Source organism: Oncorhynchus mykiss, chromosome 21 (genome assembly GCF_057628025.1).
Source record: "Oncorhynchus mykiss isolate SJ-2025 chromosome 21, ASM5762802v1, whole genome shotgun sequence".
NCBI lineage: Eukaryota > Metazoa > Chordata > Actinopteri > Salmoniformes > Salmonidae > Oncorhynchus > Oncorhynchus mykiss.
Genome location: NC_143042.1, coordinates 45096976 through 45118637, shown reverse-complemented (window position 1 = coordinate 45118637; position 21662 = coordinate 45096976). Strand labels below are relative to the sequence as shown.

At 40.9% G+C, this 21662-nt stretch overlaps 1 protein-coding gene across 3 annotated transcripts in view; it reads right to left on the bottom strand.

The window, feature by feature from the left end:
- Positions 1-1341: 1341 nt before the first annotated feature.
- Positions 1342-21662, bottom strand: part of LOC110500662 (protein Dok-7) — a 37224-nt gene continuing 16903 nt past the window's right edge. Inside the window, exons 7-13 of one of the 3 annotated variants that reach the window (XM_021578150.3) lie at positions 20790-21577; positions 16462-16510; positions 14513-14595; positions 12708-12777; positions 8386-8562; positions 6762-7020; positions 4688-6417 (exon numbers count right to left, since the gene is read on the bottom strand). In XM_021578150.3, coding sequence (XP_021433825.3) covers positions 6402-6417; positions 6762-7020; positions 8386-8562; positions 12708-12777; positions 14513-14595; positions 16462-16510; positions 20790-21577 — 1442 coding nt within the window. In that variant the 3' untranslated portion in view covers positions 4688-6401. Of the gene's footprint in view, positions 6418-6761; positions 7021-8385; positions 8563-12707; positions 12778-14512; positions 14596-16131; positions 16274-16461; positions 16511-20789; positions 21578-21662 lie in introns of those variants that run through there. The other 2 variants (XM_021578151.3, XM_090214770.1) reach the window with 2 other exon arrangements.

Below are 21662 nucleotides of genomic sequence, written 5' to 3'. Positions count from 1 at the left end.
ATCATTAGCTGTGATATCAATTGATAACAGGCTGCTATTTGGTCGTAAGCGTCAGATTTTCGACCATCCTTTACATGGCGAAGCTTTCTATATTCTCGACTTGGAAGTCACCAGTGTCTTCTAAACTCTCATGGCTAATTGCAGGAGGACAATTTGATTGGGAAAATGATCCGTTATTGAATTAGATAATCTTTTGCTCGACATCGTCTATTTCTGATACTCTCTTATTGATTGAGACAGGTGGGTGTCCACCCCAAAGTGCTACATGGCATGACCAAGATTCAGAAATCAAGTGTCACTTTGAATGACACTCACTTGGGGTGTATTCATTACGGAAACCGTTTACTGTTTAAGAACCAAACGGAAGCAAGCAGTGCAAAACTAGAGTTTGTATTGGACAAATTCAGGTACAGTAGGTCCCGTTTTGTTCCGTTTGTGTCCATTTAAGAAACGTTTGCAACAGAATTGGCGGAATGAATACACCCCAGGCTTGATGATTAAGAGGATCAGAAATAGACCAGATGGCAGCATATACATTTTTGGATTCATAAGAAGCTGGTGGGAGGAGCTTTATGAGGACGGGCACATTGGAATGGAATTAATGGAATGGAGTGAAACATGTGGTTTCCATGTGTTTGATACCGTTCCCTTTGCGCCCTTCCAGTCTTTACAATGAGCATGTCCTCCTATAGCTCTTCCCACCAACCTCCTCTGGTTGGATAACATCATGGAGAAAAGGGAGATTTATTTTAATAAATAAAAATTCTCAACTCAAACGTTCCCCCTGCAACTAGTCATGGGAGTTGAAAAGTATCGCCAAGTAACGGTTGGTCGAAAATCTGCTGCTTACAGCTAAATAGCAGCCTGTTATCAATGGGTAATCACAGCTAATTATGAAAGATGTTTGATCCCATCAGCTAGTCACTAGCCCGGTGTACCCAACCTGCTATAGTTGTTTTGGCAGGGTAGGCCTGATTTTGAACGTCAGCTTTTGATTTAATTTGAACCAGTGTTTTAGCAGTGACAGAGAATTTCTCTATTTTGTAAATATTTTTACAGCCCTATGTAAATATCGATTGGATTGAGTCTTCCACCTTTTCACTGTAAATAAACTGGACACTGTTTTGCACCTGATCCTGTTGCCTCCTGTTACCCTGATGGTTTCTCTAACATTTGGTCCCTACAACAAGCAGAATAATAATCTTTCACTCCAACCAAAACCAACAACCATTTGATTGTAGGTGTTTTATTACAGTGTAACCATTGGGTTTATGTTCAATTAGCCACATGAGGATAAAATTAGTCCCATGAGTGAATCAGTCAAACATCAAAACAATGTTATTTGTTATAAATACAATTTAATGAAAATAAGGCTTTTGAAAAAATACAGACATTGTTTTTAAAACTCTTTACATTGATCTGTGCACATATCTTCAAATGTATAATGTATGAGAAAACCAAGATGACTAGAATTAAAACAGGGAAAAGTATTTACAGATACTCGAGAAATATACAGTACCAGTCAAAAGTTTGGACACACCTACTCATTCAAAGGCTTTTCTTTACTTTTACTATTTTCTACATTGTAGAATAATAGTAAAGACATCAAAACTATGAAATAACACATATGGAATCATGTAGTAACCAGTAGTTTTAATTCTTTAAAGTAGCCACTCTTTGCCTTGATGACAGCTTTCCACATGCTTGGCATTCTCTCAACCAGCTTCACCAGGAATGCCTTTTTCTACAGTCTTGAAGGAGTTCCCACATATGCTGAGCACTTGTTGCCTGCTTTTCCTTCACTATGCAGTCCAACTCATCCCAAACCATCTCAATTGGTTTGAGGTCGAATGATTGTGGAAGCCAGGTAATCTGATGCAGCACTCAATCACTCTACTTCTTGGTCAAATAGCCCTTACACTGCAGTGAGGTGTGTTGGGTCATTGTCCTGTTGAAAAACAAATAATAGTCCCACTAAGCGCAAACCAGATGGGATGGCATAGCGCTAAAGAATGCGGTGGTAGACATGTTGGTTAAGTGTGCCTTGAATTCTAAATAAATCACAGACAGTGTCACCAGCAAAACACCATCACACCTCCATGCTTCACGGTGGCAACCACACATCCAGAGATCATTCTCTCACCTACTCTGAGTCTCACAAAGACACAGCGGTTGAAAGCAAAAATCTAAAATTTGGACTCATCAGAGAAGGACAGATTTCGACCAGTCTAATGTCTTGGGCCAAGCAAGTCTCTTCTTCTTATTGGTGTCATTTGATGAAACTTGAAAAGTTCTTGAAATTTTCCAGATTGACTGACCTTCATGTCTTAAAGTAATGTTGGACTGTCATTTCTCTTTGCTTATTTGAGCTGTTCTTGCCATAAGAGGGAAATAAATTCCACAAATTAACGTTTAACAAGGCACACCTGTTAATTGAAATGCATTCCAGGTGACTATCTCATTTTTTAATAAAAAAAATAAAAAAAATTAAGCTGGTTGAGAGAATGCCAAGAGAGTGCAAAGCTGTCATCAAGGCAAAGGGTGGCTACTTTGAAGAATCTCAAATATAAAATATATTTTGATTTGTTAAACATTTATTTTTTGGTTATTACATGATTTCCCCCAAAATCTAGGCAGAGAGCTTGGAAATTCAAACACCTGACCACAGATAAAATAATGTCTAATCACGATATAGCTACCGTAGCTTTGATTGGACTGATCATGTCAACATTGTACTTTCAAAATCTTAGATAGCAAGCTTGCAGTCCTTCTCATATGAAGAGAAATTATAGATGAAACGTATCGGTGCTCATCGGCCATTGGACATAAACATTACTCAATGAGTGGAGGAATCTGTGTTTAACTTCAAGAGTTGCAAAGCAATCACTAGCCTGCTATTCAGTGGAGTTGGTGTGTGCACCATAAATTCAGAGAATGCCAGACTCTGATGACGAAGTTTGATGTCAAAATTTGCCCACGAAAGACCGCCGCACCACCTTCCTGTTCAAGTGAGTCCAAAAATGTATTGTATGCTGCTGCAAAAATGATGTAATATGCCAGGGAGATATGTATACTGTAGCCAAGAAATCATTACTAAGTGTATGTTGTGTAGTAAGTTGTTAGCTGTTGGTGGTGCACATGTAGCCGATAGCCTGTTTAAGAGAAATGTCATCATCGAATATTGTAAGAGCGTTCATTATCTGCTTATATGCCCCATTTATCTATCCTATGGTTCTGACTTGTGTACAGGGTGAATACTGTAAAAACTACCTATGTTCTGAATTATGTTGCTGTACATTTCAAAAGTGCTGAGTAAATAGTTTTAATGACTACATCCATCCTGACTCGCTTATTAATGTCCTAATCGAAATTACGGATCGCCCCCTATCCACTCATCGTCCCCTTATGCCATGGTTTGTACATCTCAAATGTCAGTAGAAACCACATTTGTTTAAGCAAGTCAGCCATATCAGCTATGTTTTTTAAAAGGCAGTAAATGAGGTTGAATGAACTGTTTCGCTGCCAGAGAAGGCTCCGCTGATAGCCAGGTGTAGCGGTGGCAAGGATTCACTCCATGGTGCTGTAAAGAAAGCTTTGCTGTTGGGACAACTCTATGTAGGCACTAACAGTTTGTGGGCACCGTATTGTATTGTTTTTTCGATTTTGCTGGCATGCAAACAAACATTTTTGGGGGAGTTTCCCCCCCCACCAGGACTTAGATTTTAAAAATGCCAGTGTATACTTGGCATGTAGGTTTCTCACTCATGGGTGGCACAAATTAGGATATGGGGGATGGGAATTGGTGGAGTATATGCAAATTAAATACAGGAGTATGACTATTGTTTAAAAACTGTAGTGTTTTTGAGGACACTGTAGTGTTTAGGCGTACATTACTGTTGTATTTACTAAAGTGTTTTTTGTGGATAATTGTGTAGTATTTACTATAGAATTCTACAGTATATTACAAAATTCTATAGTAAGTACTACACATGATCGAGGGATGCTACAGGATGTGGCATTGTATTCTCCAGTATACTGCTAAATTATATAGTAAGTACTACACATGAGCAAGGGATACTACAGTGTGTAGTATAGTATACTTACTATATAATTTAGTCGTATACTTGTGTTTACAATTATATTGGAAGCACTACACAATCGAAGGATACTACAGTGTGCAATATAGTATTCTACAGTATACTACAGTTTACTACAGAATGATGTAGTAACTACTATGGTAGAATCTTTTCCTATCGGTGAAACTTTCAACAAACAGTAGGGAATACGGACAATAAGCAATTTATATTCCTCTAAGGTAAAATGTACAAAGGAACTCCTGTCTTAAATTATCTATTTCAAAAATGTATGTGTGCATAATGGGGGCCAAAGGCTCTTCTGAAAAACATTTCCGGGATATTGTTTTACATTTTTCATTTCTGCAAAGCTGAAAAGAAATCCTATGAATTTTCTTTCGACATGTTCTGAATTATTTATAGGGTGTGTGTTGCTAAAGCTCTGTCTGTCCTTCAGCGAAGCCACGTGAACCGTGAAAGCTGAAAAACAAATGGAGAGCACCTAGAAATGAACTCTACATATGTGGTCAACAGTGGGCAATTAGCCGCACTCAAGCCAACCAAAGTTCATTTAGACAACACAGAACAATAACAAGCCTGGGCTGAGTCATCAGAAGCCATTAATGAGGATTTAATTGTGTTGTTCTCATCGGTATACAAAGACCGCCGCAGCTTCTATGCCCACTTTGTTGCATTAGCTTCACAAAGTTTCTAAAAAGCGTGGTGAGCGTTCTGAATGAGTAAGACTGCATGTAATGTACAGGACAAATAGAGACTGATTATCCATTATCTTCCCGGCCCTGTGCTGAACTAGCCTCTATCAAAAGGCCTCAATCAAGTCTTTCGTACAACTAACCGCTGTAGAATTAATACAATGATAATCAGAGAGGAGTTATGGAGATGGACGCTCTTCCTTTTTTCATCTCCCTCATCTTCCCCAAATGAGATTCTAATCGTATTGTATCAGATTAGGGGTGGCACCGGTAAGACTGTGAAAAACCCACTGCTCGTCCGGGTAATGACTCCCCCTAAGACTGGCACTTTCAGCCCCCCACTCCACCCAAGTCTGCCCAGGCTGTGACAGTGACATAATGCCTTCTAATGAGATTTCTGAATATACAAAAGCCTTGTTCACACTGCCTTATTGCTCAAATCAGTTTCAAATCCGTTCTGGACTACTGAATGTCCAAACAGCAAGTTACAAGTGACAAAATCGGATTAGTGTGTTCTGACACCATTTGCTGACAAAGCTATGCTAGTAGTAGTGACGGATGTGTGTGCGGTGTTGTAGGCTGATTGGTGGTGGTGCTTGTGCATCCTATCCCTCAGAAGTTAGGTAGCAAGATAAGGTGGCAACAATGCCTGCCATGGACATTTCCCAGTTGCTTTGAATGTTCAAAATCATAGCGTAAGAACACTTTAAAAATGATCCAGTCTATTTTGGCTAGTTAGCTAGGTAGCTGTTTAGTTTTCTAGCACATTCACTCATTTGTTGGTAAACAATTAACAAACTAGTAAGCTACCGCGTGTTCACGTCAAACTGCCAACAGAGCAGCTAGCAAGCAACAAGATATGCCGAATAACTGTCTAAAAACCCCTTGAGGGCAAATAATTCAGATTTGACCGTTTAGCCACAATTTACATGGCCAGGAATCAGATTTGTATCTCTTCAAACCACCTAAGAATGTGGTTTGAAATGTAGGTTGAAATGTCCGATTACATGTGCTTTTGGACTGGTCAGTCTGCAGGAAAAAGAGCAGATGCAAATCAGAAATGCAAATAAAAAGGATTTGAGTCACTTTAAACTGCCAATGTGAACACGGCTAAAGAGAGCCTTGATTGAAATGTTCCCTTCCATCCAAGCAGCAACTTTAGATTTTTTCCTTAGAGTTTGATTTCATGTTGCTTTCGTGATGATTGTGAAGCGTCAGTGCTGTAGGCCTACTGTTGGTATAATTCACACTGAGGGCAGAAGGCGTGATTCTTGGGGTTAGTCTTCCCCGGAAGAGCCCAGTAATTGGGACAAAATTCAATGGAAGCTGTCAACAATCGGTGTTAAAGATATCAAATCTGGCAGATCTCAGAGGAGTTTGACATCACGGCAACTTGAGGCGTCCCAGGAAATCCATGTTTCTGGTGAATTCTATACAACAGCCTAGTCTAGGCCAGTCATATGCCCTGTGGAGGTCAAGATTGAAGTTGGGATGTCACTGTGGTACTACCCTCCTCCTCTGCTCCAGGGTGTGAAGACCCTCCTCTCTCCCCAAGGCATGCTGGGTACCCGTTTTGTGGGCGGCATCCGTAGCAGTGATGTCGATCAGGGCATATTTAGAGGAACTTTTCCCTGTAGAGTGAAGAAACACCAGACAGTCCATGAGATCAGTAATATTGTTGACCCTCCGTTCAGGACATCATGCATAAAAATAGAATGACCACGGTAGGGAGGTTTATTTAAAAACACTGAGTGATCACTCTTGTGTACGGTTACCATTCAAATGAGAGAACAGCAATATATTCCTGTCCTTGAGCTACAGAGGAAGCAATGAGATTGACTTCAAGATTGCTTCAGCTATGCATTCTCCAGGCGATCTCATAAAGTGGACAAATCCTTACACACATGCTCGCACACACACACACACACGTCAACACACTCTGGGAAGATGACCACATTAGAGCAAGAGACTTCACCATGGTATTCCGAACGCCCTATGACCTTCTGACGCGGCTAAACTGGAACGCTGCTCCTCCAAGTGATATATAGATGATGGCACACACCGGGACGGAAATCCTCTCGCTGACATTGGAAATGAACCTTTCTCGCGTTGAGCAAGACTGTCCCTCATATTCCCGGAGAGTAATGACGTTAATGGTTGACTTTTCTGCCGATTAGACCACGCTGATGATGGTGGCTCAGTTGTCACTCGGAAAGATCGGGAGCAATCTCCAACTAATGGAGAAATAGAAATAGGGGATTATCATTTACCAAGAGTCTCTCAAGTCTTATTGGAATCGATACGCCAGTGGTCGCAAGCTACCCTGTCCCTCTTCACCATCCTGTAGTTCTGAGCGATTAGCGCTTTTTGAGGTTGGTTCAGTTTATTATAGTACATTTTTAAAAAATCACAGTTTTTGATTTTGGTTTCGACGATTTTTCAAACACTAAATACATGATGAAATAAAGACAGTAAAATTATTTTAGAGCTTTTCAATTAAAATTCCATAGCCAAAAATGTTGATCATTGTGATCATTAAATTTCCAAAAGATTGAAAATATTCCATTGCCTATCTCAGGTCCACATTGGGTTGAAAAATAGGAAACGACTATGAAATAATACAATATTTCAGTTATATATTCATTCGTTTTTATTTACTGAGTTTAATATTTTTTATTCCTTAAAGTAATCCTCTTCTCTCTGCTCAGGCAGTAGCAGCCAGCCAGACAGACACCCTACATTATCTCTGTGCTCCCCATACTGTACTGTCTTTAGTCATACTATTTATCTAGACTAGCCTGCCGAAGTATTCTGCAGAGCTGTCTGACAAAATTATTTAACTAGTTCTTCAAAGTAGGCATACTTTCACAAACTGTCTCTTTCCTTCTCGTAGTTGTATTATGCACATTCCTCGCTCTCATGTGGTCTATGTGTATCTAACTTAATTTAGCAGGTGAAAAAGTCTCTGTCCGAGCTGGCGCAATGAATTATGGTCATTGTAGTTAATTACTACATTTCTGCACTGAACTAGGTTGAATATTTGCTTATGAAAGCTACAACTCCCTTCAGCCCAGCATCCCACATAGTTCTTGATGTCGGTCAGTTGTTTAATTACCGGAAAAAAATTGACATTTTGGTTCATCCCTCAGCACTATTATTCTGTCTCTTTTTGCATGCAACCAAGAAATCTGAAATACAAATGGTCACACTTGAATCTTGTGCTCACGCAATAAATATATTGTATGCCACTTGATATTGACTTTGATCACAATAATACCTTCAATATACAGTGTACTTACATGTCACAGGAGGCTGCTGAGAGGAGGTTAGTTCATAATAATGGTTGGAATGGCGTGAAGGGAATGGTATCAAACACATGGAAACCATATGTTTGATTCCATTCCATTTAATCCGTTCCAGCCATTACTATGAGCCTGTCCTCCCCAATTAGCCATGTACAATAGTGCACTTCAAGATGCACATCATTTGAATTGGCTATAGAAAAATGCATAGCAAGACAGAAGACATTGAAATCACAGAAGTGCGGACCACCAGAGACCCATAAAAGACAGGTTGTTATTGAGAAAATGGGTTCTTACTCTGTCCTGGAAGGTGTTGGCCAGTCCCCCTGACCCCAGCATGCTCCTGATGCTCCAGCTCCATGTAGTTCAGCTGTTTCTTAGACATGGGGCTGATGGGAATATTGACGTATGTCACACCATCACCGCAGGGTCTTTCTGGAGCCACCATGTCTGGCGGAAACACAAACTTGGCCCCTGCCAATAGAGAAATACCAGGGTGTTATTCACAGATTGTTCTGGAGGCCAAATGAGGCTGACTTATCAGCAGGCACAGGTGATGCATACCTAAAAAGAAATATGAATCTGAACCACACAAGTGTTATTTCCAGAATGAACTTCTCTACACTCTACCATATTCTCAATATTAGTGACCTACTGGTGGCCATTTTGTGGCACTTAACATGCTGCTGTGAGTTTCTGTTGGTGTCTCCATCAGGGCAAAGCAATGGTCTCATAGAAAAATCTAGTCCTTGATAGGACCTACAAAAGGTATTAGCAAATGTGTGCAACTGAACCTACTATACAGATGCTGTATCTTAATTTGATCATCCTGTTGTTACAGGAATTTTCCTGCCCCGCAGGAAATGCAAACGTGTAGTGTATTCAAGGTTTAAAAAGGTTTGTGAAGTTTGTAATTTCCACTTAAATATTTCAGACTTGGTTTCCCCTAACGAAAAAGGTATCAACCCCTACAAAAAAATGGATTATAATCATTGATTATAATCCACATTACAATTCAAATGTACTGTTGCTTCAGGATTATTTTCCTGCTGTAGCAAACTGGCACAAATTAAGATATGGTATCTGTACATACCCAGGACTAAAGTTATTATTTATTGCTGAACGGTTGAAATAGTGGGGAAAATACATCTTAAAACAACCAAAAGGTGTGTATTGTATCAGTTTTAACAGTCTTTCCTGTCAAACACAGAAATTAGACTAATACAGCAAGTCAATTTGTTCCACCCACATGCTTTGCACCTGCTCTCAGATAGTGTAGAGAGACAAGAGAAGGAAGTCCCCAAAGAGCTTTGCCTGTCATAAAGCTGAAAGCCATTCAGGGTAAAGAGAGGAATATATGGTTGACTGCCATTGACCTCAATGTCTTATTCCTACAATGGTATAGACCATAGCTAAAATATGTACATTTCAGAGTAGTCGCTTTTTATCAGCTACAGTAGATGCCATCGCTTTTCATAACCTGATCCATTACGGCGTTCCCGGCCTTGAATTAAATAACGTATACAACTACAACCTACAAATAGGGATTTGTGAAGGATCTGATTCAAGGGCTATAACAGAATTTGGTGTTAAACTTTTAGATAGCGATGTAAATCATTACTGCTCACGTAATCTTTTAAATGCTTCAGTAAAACCTCTTAAACTGCAGTAAGATGTTACTACATCTTCTATTGTAACCTGTGTTTCTGCTATCACCAACGGCACGATGCAAAACACTGGACGCAGCTGTTCTTGAGTAAACATTGTTAAATCACATTCATCTTTCTAGGTCAGTGCATCTACTCCCTATAGCCAGTGGCCATTATCTGGAAGAACAAACACTGCATAAAAGGCCCTTTCTATATAAAAGAGTTATGGTGGTCGTCTTACTGTGAAAACAGTGGGATAGCAAAACCGATACCGCTTTACACAGATAGTTCTAAACAGACCATGGGAGGATTTACGTCACTTTTTCCTGTAAAGTCAGCTAGCTTGATTTAGGATCAAAAAGCACCAGATACTGTACAAATGTTTCACAAATACAACTATAGGATAAAACGTTCTCCCTATTAGTACATGCAGTTTTTGACACAAGCCTCTGTTTCATTTAGCTTCTCTCAAGAGAGTCAAACTACAGTATCCCTCATACATACTGATACAGTACATAAAACGCAACGTTAGTGGACTAGCGTTCTGTACATTAAGCTGCCTCATGCTAGAGAAGCAGGAGATAGGCTCCTGCCCTATGGGCGACACTGGCTTGGAAAAGGCTACCTACTTCTACAGCGATTCCATTCCGTCATTCCATTTCAATCCTTCAAAATGGCGGCATTGGCACCCTAACCAGCTGAGCACCAACAGTGTCAGGGCAATATTTCTCCAAAGTAATTGAGAAGCCATTCGAGACTGGCAGTCTCTCTGCGGGTCTTTCCTTTGGTATCGTCTGAGAGTACTGATGCCTAATTGATCAGACATTAACCATCCCTTGCAATCACAGCAGGCCGTAATGGCAGACCATTACGACAGTGGGCATGCACACAGCTTCAGAAGCCGGGATCTTTTAGCCTCCGTTCACACAGAGTAAGCCCAGCAGGGGGGCAGCCATTTTGGCAGACAGCTCTTTGTGGTGCAGCACCGCTCTGTGGATTCTCTTTGGAAGGTCGGCTGCTTTGGCTTGTAGAACAGAGTGCCAATGGTCTGTGCCAATTGTCTAAGCAGGGGCTCTATGCTGCTACTCTAGCTTTTTGTTGTACTCTGGTGGGTAGGAATTTGTTTTATCAAGCCCAGTTGAGAGGTTATTTTGTCACTGAAGTTCTGTGAAATTTTTGAAGTAAGTTTATTTTTAATAAGGAGCTGAAGGTAGCCAGTTTTGAAAAGTTCAGGGAATTTTTTGGCACAGGTTGCTGGACATTTAAAAAAGTACAGTCACTAGAGAGCTGATTCTTTTGTAAGGTAAACAGTGTCCCCAGTACTCATGACCGAAGACCTGTCCTAGAGAGATCCAGCAAGCCTGAGGGGCACTAACTACTAACTAATGTTATGGCTTCAACAGGAGGAGGGTGGCAAGGTGACACGGGAACTGAAGCCAAGTGTGGGAGGAAAATGGTGGCGGAATGAGTGATGGGTGTGGTGCCACTGTGTGACAGCAGTGAGGAGAGTTCCAGAACAGGTGTGTAAAGGACTGAGGGGACGTGGGAGTGGGCGGCCTAAGTGACCCTGATGACTGTCCCTTCACCTCACATCATGGCCAACACTCTGTCATGTGCACTTCACTGCCTGGACATCCTTTGTGGAAACGCTGTGTGACGACAGTACAACAGTAGAGTGAGTGTTCTTCTCACAGCTGTAACAAAAATGTGTGCTCCTTATGCAACATGAGTTACATAAATACAAAGGCAGGATGAAGTGCTCAGACATTTTCAAACACACAGAGATGACAATAGACACGGAAGCAGAGACAGAAGCCTGAGAAGTGTACAGCATGTAAAACAACAGGACAAAACACATTTTTACTCACTGTACTGTACAATACTTCAATTGAGTTGGCTGCGCAAAAAGCTAGTTTGACACAGGCACTACTGTTCTGTAATACTATTTATCAGACGTTAGTTAAGGCCAGAGCTATATATTTAGAGAATTAGGCCAACGTTTAGAATGTTGAATACTGTTCTAATTCGAGACATTTAGTTATGTAGCATTGTTCCCTATGTAATGTTAAAGGGGAGAAAACATGGCTGCTATAGAATGTTGAAATGTGATGTAAATGCATCATAATGCAGAAACCGCATAAGCTCAACTCTCTAAATACACTACTCACGTTAAGGCACGCTAGGTGTTCTAAAGTGTACACCTCGTCAAATGAAGTGTTCCCTGTCAGGTGCTAGTCTATTACCTTTGCTCAATCTCACAGAGCACTCCAGGTGTCACAGACCTGTCTGTACCTCTTCTTTGCCCTCTCTGACCCCTACATCTGGTGCTTGTCTCAATCCAACAGGATGCTGTTTGTCTGTCTGTCTGCCATTCCAGACGGTCAATATGTCATTCCACACACTCTGAGCAACAGGTGATAACTCATCAAAATGATCCACTTTAATGGAGAGAGAGCACAGGAACTTCGGGGAGAAATTGAAAGGTGAAGTTCAGCTAAGAACTTGCCTGCGATTGACAACTGAGAATTAAGCAGTTACCTCAGTTGACCTGAGAAGTTGATAGCCTAGAAGCGAAATCCCAAATTTTCTGTTGAGGAAGATAAACAAAAATAAACTGCCCATCAGTCAGAGGCACATTAAGGGCAGCCTTTGTAGATTTAAAATAAAATAATAATTTCACCTTTATTTAACCAGGTAGGCCAGTTAAGAACAAGTTCTAATTTACAACTGCAACCTGGCCAAGATAAAGCAAAGCAGTGTGACAAAAAACAACAACACAGAGTTACACATAAAACAAAAGTACAGTCAATAACAATCGAAAAATCTAAATACAGTGTGTGCAATGTTTTGACTGGCTCAGTATTCAGACAAAAAAAAACTAACATAAATGACAAACCTCATTATCTTGCTCTCTCCACGCTCATTTTCGGCTATTGTGGAACAGAACACTGGAATATTAAATGCACTCACCTTCAGTCTCATGAAGGAACCGCTGTTGTCCACAACTGCCCACCAGCTCATACTTGCTTTTCTCCTCTGGCTGCAAGACACAGTACACAATAAGTAACATGCTTGTTTAGGAGGGGGGTGTTTACATCAAACGAAGTCAAGCCTGAGGCTGTAGTTAATTACAAAGAATTATATTTCAACAACAGACTAAAACCCAGACTTAAAGATAATCTCTACTCAACAGTTCACGGGAGTCACTCAAGTTAGATTTAGAATTGACTAATTGGAGTGTACTGAAATCTTACAGGCGTGTCTACTTAAGCTGAAAGTGGCATGTAGCTTGAAGTGTCTCTTGTTCTTATTGAGGCTTATTCATGCCTTTTCTTCTGAGACCATTGTTCTGGGGGTTTTGCTACAGTCTTTGGTGTGAAAACATGATGGAAAAGTGCAGCCTCAATGCTTCCTGTCAGATTGAAGCGTAAGAGATCCTGACTTAGGTAGTAAAGCTCTTACACAATGTGTTCTGTCTGTTCTGCTCCATAGCTGCCAAACAGTGTGTTACACTGACTTGCTTGGCACACCCACATAATCCTCCCCAAAATAACTGCCATTTTATTCTAATGAACTGTTCTTAAAGATGCACTCTCAAACTTTTGTATAATTTCAGACAGTAAATTTGAAAGTGGCTCTCACGAGCCAAAATGGGTCACTGTTTTTTTTTGTGTACTACATAAATACAACTGTGTACTACATAATACAACTGTGTACTACATAAATACAACTGTGTACTACATAAATACAACTGTGTACAACTGTGTACTACATAAATACAACTGTGTACTACATAAATACAACTGTGTACTACATAATACAACTGTGTACTACATAATACAACTGTGTACTACATAATACAACTGTGTACTACATAAATACAACCGTGTACTACATAAATACAACTGTGTACTACATAAATACAACTGTGTACTACATAATACAACTGTGTACTACATAATACAACTGTGTACTACATAAATACAACTGTGTACTACATAATACAACTGTGTACTACATAAATACAACTGTGTACTACATAATACAACTGTTAACTACATAATCCATTTTGTGTGATATGTTACAAATGTAGCAATTCGTATATCATACGAATTTTGCAATTCGTGCAATATGTTACACAATGAGGTGTTGGCTTTAGGGATGCTGGAGCGCGTGCTACGGGTGGGTGTTGCTATCGTGATCAATGAACTGAGATAAGGCAGAGTTTTACCTAGCATGGACTTGTAGATGACCTGGAGCCAGTGGGTCTGGCGACGAATATATAGCAAGGACCAGCCGACTAGAGCATACAGGTCGCAGTGTTGGTTGGTATAAGGAGCTTTAGTAACAAAATGGATGGACTGTGATAAACTTCATCCAGTTTGCTTAGTAGAGTATTGGAAGCTATTTTGTAGATGACATCGCCGAAGTCGAGGATCGGTAGGATAGTCAGTTTTACTAGGGTAAGTTTGGCGGCGTGAGTGAAGGAGGCTTTGTTGCTAAATACTAGGGTCACAAAGAAATGGCAGACTGCAAATGTTTGGATAAATTATGAAAAATATATAAACAACCCAAAGTGTTCTAAGTAACTATGCAATATCTTGTAATCTTTGCTGTTACTTTCTCAAAAAATTAAGTATTTCCCTTTTTTTCCATAGACATTTGGCCTCACAGGTGTTTCCTTTTAAGTTTGGACCATAGTAATAAAAACAATTGAAACATGTGAGTTTGATGATCGTAAGAGGAGTGAGGAATCCCATTCATAAACCTCCTACCTCTGAACTCTTCTCCAACGCCCAGCTATCCATGGTATCATACTCAACTTTGCTCCTCTCCTCCATACTTTTCAGCTTCTTGTCTGGTGGCAAGAGGAAAATAAAGTGTGTTTGAGATGTGCAACAACACACCAGACTCCTATTATACTGCAGTAAAGCCTGTGAGAAAAATATCCCTATATCAGGTTTTCCTTTTTGTCTACTATAGATGTAGGATCTTAATTTGAGCCAGTTTGCTACAGCTGGAAAATAATCCTGCAACATTTACATTTATTTACATTTTTGTAGGGGTTGATACATTTTTCGTAAGGGAAAATCAAGTCTGAAAATTCAAAGTGGAAATTACAATCTTCAGGAGCCTTTTTAAACCTCAAATGTACAACTTTTACACTACACTTTTTACATTTCCAAATGAAGATCCTACATCTGTACATGCTGTGTACTAATGCAGTCAAAGAAGTGGTGTCTCTTGGTGCCCAAACATGTAACCTGTCTGATCCTAGGATAAGAAACGACGATTGCAGGGGATTGATTAATCAACGTCTTACAAGACCGCAACATGTCAGAGGACAGGATATACTTTAGCATTACATTGTCTGGAGCTCCCTAGTGTGGTTGGGATAAGTGCTCTATTACTCATGGGGATGGCTCTGTTACGAGCACAGCAGCCAACACAGTGGCCCTGATGTCATTTCCAGTACAAATGGAAACCTCCACAAAACCACATTGTCTAAATAACAGTCAACGTAATGCTGTACAATCTGGGGTCATGCTGAACAAATATGACAATGGTCTATTTAGTCAGTCATTTTGTTGTTTACCATCACAGTAATGTCAAATTATATTGCTTCTTATACCATTCTGTTTCATCCTGAAGCAACTGGTTGAGATGCTCTGCATCTCTCCCATCTAAGCAGCTCAATCGCAAAATCAATGCAGCATGAAGAAACATAGAGAGGCATCGACAGCTTGACAAATCGCAGGAGAAATAGTCCAGGAAATACAGAAAAGAAAAGGTCTTAGTCAAGGAGAACAGGGAAAGAAGTGAATAAACAAGAGGGAGGAATCCATGAAGGAAGAGGCAGGCTTTGTCTGTTAGCATGGAGTTCAGTCAATAAAGAGTGGAGGAAATCGGAAGGGGAGCGCTCTCTTACCTTCAACGGAACTGAATGACCTTTCACCTCCACACATGGAAGGCCTCCATCTTGTAATTTAGGGTACAGCAGTTGCACTTCAATGGGCTTCTCTTCTTTAGGTGTTCCTTTACAGTCCACACCGTTCTCCAAGCAAGGCCCAGAGGGTAGTGGCTGTCCAAAACATACACCACTGTGGTGAATCTGACCAACCTATAGGACAACGCTGTTCCCGGGCAATGCTGGTGTCACCCTAGTGGGCGAATAGCACTCCTCCCCGTTCTTGCACTTGAAGCAGTTTTCGTAAAATGATAGTCCCCTTGTCTCCCCCCTTGTGGCCTTGTCAAGCCGAGTTCAGATCACACAAAGGTCTGCAGGTGGTAAGGTTTCTTGGGATGTAAGCTCACGTCCCAAAGCAGAGGCCGTTGACTCATACAGTTTCTGTGTGTTTGTCTTTTTACATGGTTCTCCGGTTGTGCCGCGGGAGCCTAATAGCTCAGCTGAGAGCTGCTGGTTCCTCATTCATACTCTTCAGCTTCTCAGAGCTGCGATTGGTCACTGAGGCAGGTGAGGGCGTGGTCTCGATAACCTCAGTCCAAAAGTTCTGTGCTTGCAGCTCAACGCATATCTAGTTATACAGGTTCTGCACATCGGTTTAATAATTCATGGGATTCATTAATAAGAACAAACTACTTATCTAAACATGCTGCAAAATAAACAAGTCTGAAAATAAATTCATGCTTGGACAGGGATATTAAAGGCATATAATAGCATCGGTGTGCATACACACGCACACAGCCAGTGGAACAGATTTACCTGGTATGGCTGGCATTGCCGAGCCCACTGTGTAGGAGAGCGGGTTCCCCTGTGAGAAAATAAGGAAAGAGAACATCTTCAATAATTCAGACTAGATGAAAAAGTTCCTTTCACACAATATTTTCTCTTTTTGTGCCAGCCTTTCAACTAATATAACTAGGGCATTGTCTTTATGTAAAAACATGAAAGCCACTATGGCTTGCTCACATAGAGTTACAATGACTTATTGAAACCTAAGGGCGCTTAATGGTCTTTGTTTTCCTAGCTGAGGTTGAGTATCACAACGATGTTGATAGATGTGCACTCACACAATGCTTTATCCAATAGGACTGGTGCTGGGCAGCTAACAGAGGAATTATTGTACTGTAAGGCTGGACCTTTACGGCACTCATAGGGAATATCTTTCAAAGTGACCGAAGACTACACTAAAGACAAGTCAGAGGAATCAACAGAACTATCCCTTTTTGTTTTCTACAAAGGTCATCAGAAATTAACCTTGATAAAGCAATATGGGATTATTAATATCTAAATGCACCACCAGCAGAGGGAGCTCTAGGTTTAAAAGATCAATAAAATCACATATTGTATATGGGGTAGAAAAAAACATGAACATCATTTGAAGTTGTTTCATCAGAGAGTGAAAACAGACTCCCTTTGATGAAAGAAGAGCAATTTGGTTTAAGATGTTAGACCATAATTCTATCCTCCTGATTCCTGCTTACTAGCAAAAACTAAAGAAGGAAGTAGCAGTGCTTCACTAAATGAGCTAAATGCCTTTTATGAGCTAAATGCCTTTTATGCTCGCATCGAGGCAAGCAACACTGAAGCATGCATGAGAGCACCAGCTGTTCCAGACGACTGTGTAATCATGCTCTCCGTAGCCGATGTGAGCAAGACCTTTAAACAGGTCAACATTCACAAGACCACGGGCCAGATGGATTACCAGGATGTGTACTCAAATCATGCGCGGATCAACTAGCAAGTGTCTTCACTGACATTTTCAACGCTGACCGAGTCTGTAATACCTACATGTTTCAAACAGACCATCATAGTCCCCGTGCCCAAGAAAGCGAAAGTAACCTGCTTAAATGATTACCGTCCTGTAGCACTCACGTTGGCAGCCATTAAGGGCTTTGAAAGGCTGGTCATGGCTCACCATTATCCCGGAAACACTACACCCATCCAATTTGCGTACTACCCCAACAGATACACAGATGATGCAATCGCAATCACACTCCACACTGTCCTTTTCCACCTGGACAAAAGGAAAACCTATGGGAGAATGCTGCAAATTGACTACAGCTCAACATTCAACGCCAAAGTACCCACAAAGCTCATCACTAAGCTAAGGACCCTGGGACTAAACAAATCCCTGTGCAACTGGATTCTGGACTTCCTGACGGGCTGCCCCCAGGTGGTAAGGGTAGGCAACAACATATCTGCCACACTGATCCTCAACACGCCCCTCAGGGGTGCGTGCTTAGTCCACCTCCTGTACTCCCTATTCACCCACGACTGCGTGGCCAAGCACAACTCCAAAATCATCATTAAGTTTGCTGACGACACAACAGTGGTAGGCCTCAGATCCTCAAAAAGTTATACAGCTGCACCATTGAGAGAATCCTGACCGGTTGCATCACTGCCTGGTATGGCAACTGCTTAGCATCTGACTGTAAGGCGCTACAGAGGGTAGTGCGTACGGCCCAGTACATCACTGGGGCCAAGCTTCCTGCCATCCAGGACCTATATACTAGTGTCAGAGGAAGCCCCAAAGAATTGTCAAAGACACCAGTCACCTAAGTCATAAACTGTTTTCTCTGCTACCTCAAAGCAAGCGGTACCGGAGAACCAAGTCTAGGACTAAAAGGCTCCTTAACAGCTTCTACCCCCGAGCCAGAAGATTGCAGATCAATTAATCAAATAGCCACCCGAACTATATACATTGACCCCCCCCTTTGTTTGTACATTGCTGCTACTCGCTGTTTATCATCTATGCATAGTCACTTTACAAATTACCTCGACTAACATGTACCCCCGCACATTGACTAGGTACTGGTGCCCCCTGTGCATAGCCTCGTTATTGTTATGTAATTTTTTTGTTATGTATGTCACTTTTTGATTTGATTAGATTGTTTTACTTTAGTTTATTTAGTAAATATTTTCTTAACTCTATTTCTTGAACTGCATTGGTTAAGGGCTTGTAAGTATGCATTTCACGGTAAGGTAAGGAATACCTGTTGTATTCGGCGCATGAGACAAATAACATGTATTTGATTTAATATAATCAAAAGCACTGCTTAATAAAATAGGTCTATTTTTTGATTAACAAAAAATCAGCTATTCTATTCGACTGACAATTCTTTTGAAAATATGTTTTATCTAATCAAGAGTCTCATGCTCTGTGTATGAATAATACCTCTTTCAAAGTATATAAGCATGCACTTTTACATTGTAAATCACTTGTAAATGAGATTATTCAAAGATCAAATTGAAGGGTTATCGTTTCTTGTGGTTCCATAACAAGCCAAGAAAGCGGAAGAAAACAAAGTTTGTAAAAAGAAAATAAGTAAAAATCAATTCCCTGCACTTGGATGACCTCAAAGTGAGAGAAGATGGTCAATACAGCAGTTTTTTTTATCTCAATATGAAATCATTTCTGGGTAACAATTAAGTACCTTAGTGTGATTGTTTTCAATTAAAACTGTCAAAAATAAACAAAAATAGCTTCTTAGCAAAGAGCAATTTCTCAAGCAAGAATTTTGCTTGTATTGTGTCTGGGAGTAGTCTAAATGGGTAGGGGAAAACTGAAAACTAGCTGTTATTGGCAGAACGGTTTGGTACCCTCTTTCTTATTGGTCTATTAACTAATTTACCGTCTGGTGATGTCACCAGGCAGGCTAAAACGCCATCCCACCAAAAACAAGCTGACATTTCACGTCTTCAAACAGCTCTTACATTAAATGCGTATTATCATCCAGGCTCATAGTGTGGAAATGTATATAAAACACAGGTAAATAACGTTTTTGACTACACTGGGCCTTTAAAAAGCCCAAGACAACCCAGAATGGTAGTACAAACTCAAGATGGAGGCCCATTTAGAAGAGCAGTAACTATTGTGACACAGATGCTCTTATAAACACACTTTCTACAGAGATGGGGGTGTTTAATTGACCATGAACAACATCTACACACAGAAGAGCATTTCCTGACCTTATTGAGTGAGAGGACAGCTGATATCTCAAATGCCTGGTAGAGTCAGTGATGGGGAAGCTACTCTGAAAATATAGTTTACCAAGCTACCTACTCCTTCACACTTTAAGAAGTTACGCTATACTAAATTACACTTAAGAAAAATATAGTTGACTAAAGTTACTTTGAAAAAGTAGTTTACTACATCCAAACTACTTTGTAAAAAATTATCATATCTAAATCTGAAATGTCATAGACTACAAATTGCAGGAACAGATTGCTCTGGAGTCAGATGTTAACAGAATGTGTGACTTTACCTATTAAACACAGAAAGTGAGAATTAGGCATACAAAAAGTGTTTCAAGTGACAAGTAGGCAGGTCTGATGTTGAAAAAGAAAGGAAATGAATGCCTATTTCACCTATGTATTATTTTCTTAGTAGTGTATAGTTCAGTAGTTTGCTAAACCGCTACATGGCTAAAAAGTTGTTAACTACTGAAAACACTACCAAGATTGGAATTTAGTTCAACTACCACCAAGCAACTGCAAAATGCAATTGAATTACTAGTTGAACTACATGTAGTTTACTGCTCCCCAACACTGAGTAGAGTGCAGACAGACAGGCAGACAGACAGGCAGCAAGATTATTAATGTTCCAACACCAATTGCTGTGAGATAGATTTCACACAAAGGGACGCATTGACAACTATAGCCGGCAACAGATGATACCAAGATGACAAGGGTTTACTCACAGTCGAACAAGCTGTTATAAAGTGAAGTCTAATCAAAAGCAGCTGACAGTATTTTTGTACTTTGGTAGTTGGTACTCATGAGAAAAACAAAGCAACTCTGAAGAAACTAAACATTTTGGCACATTCTGGCACATTTAGTCAATTTGATGATAATAAAAGTGAGACAGTCAATTGGATTAAGATAAACATGTTTTTCTTCTTTAACACTTTTCATTCATAGATTAATAAAAGTGACCAGGGGAGCATCTCAAATGTATTTCCTTGATTCCTTGTGTCCTCTCAAAACACATTGGAGTAGAGGATCCTAAGTTTCTCCAATAGGTTTTGAGAAGGAAGCGAGGAGAGAGGACACAAGGAATAAAGAAGATTCACCCCAGCTCTCTGTACCTTGAATCCTCCACAGGTGGGGCAGATAGTGAGGAGGGTTTTGGAGGCAGTGGGTTGGGAACTACTGCAGACCTGACAGGACTCTGGGTGTTGACTGTCACTAGGGGGCGCCACCCATCTTTTGCTCTCCTCAGAGTGGCTCTGCAGGAGCTCTGTGGTGGAGCGCCTGGCAACATTGTCCGAGAGACCCCCAAGAGGAGCATCTTTCCCCCCCTGTGATGACTCACATAATGGGGGTGAACTGGCCACCTGGTCCATAGGTGTTGTGGAGATATCCTGCCCCCTGGCCCCTCCTGTTACCCCCTGCAGTAGAGTTCGGGGGGTGTCATAGATGTACCTCAGTGAGGTGGGTACCTGGTACTCATGTCCTGGTGCATGGGGACAGGTACAGGGGGCCAGGTCTAGAGACAGGTGAGGGGGCAGGCTAAGCAGGGAGCCAAAGTCCAGGCTATCCACGTAGGAGGAGAAACTGCCAGAGTACGAGGAGTGGCTTCCTGTGGCGATGCCGCTGTCGGACGAGCTCTGGCGACCAATCTCCTGCAGCTGCCGGGACCGAGGGGTCTTGGCTACTACACGGGCTCCACCCACCTGGCTGGTGGATGGTTTCTCCCTGGCCTGTAACTGGCCAATGATGGTCTCTGTGCGGGTAGAGCTTGTTGTGACAGGCTCAGTCCAAATGGCCAGCCGGCTGCCGACGATGGAGTCTGATTGGCTGGTGTCGGAGGTGTGAGAGGAGCCTGATATGCTGCAGACGTCTCCCGCCACAGACAGACCATATGTGGAGGAAGCTGCCAAAACAACATAAGAAAACACATTATTTAGTCTTTAAAAACAAAACTATTACTTATATACCGTATCTACACAACACATTGA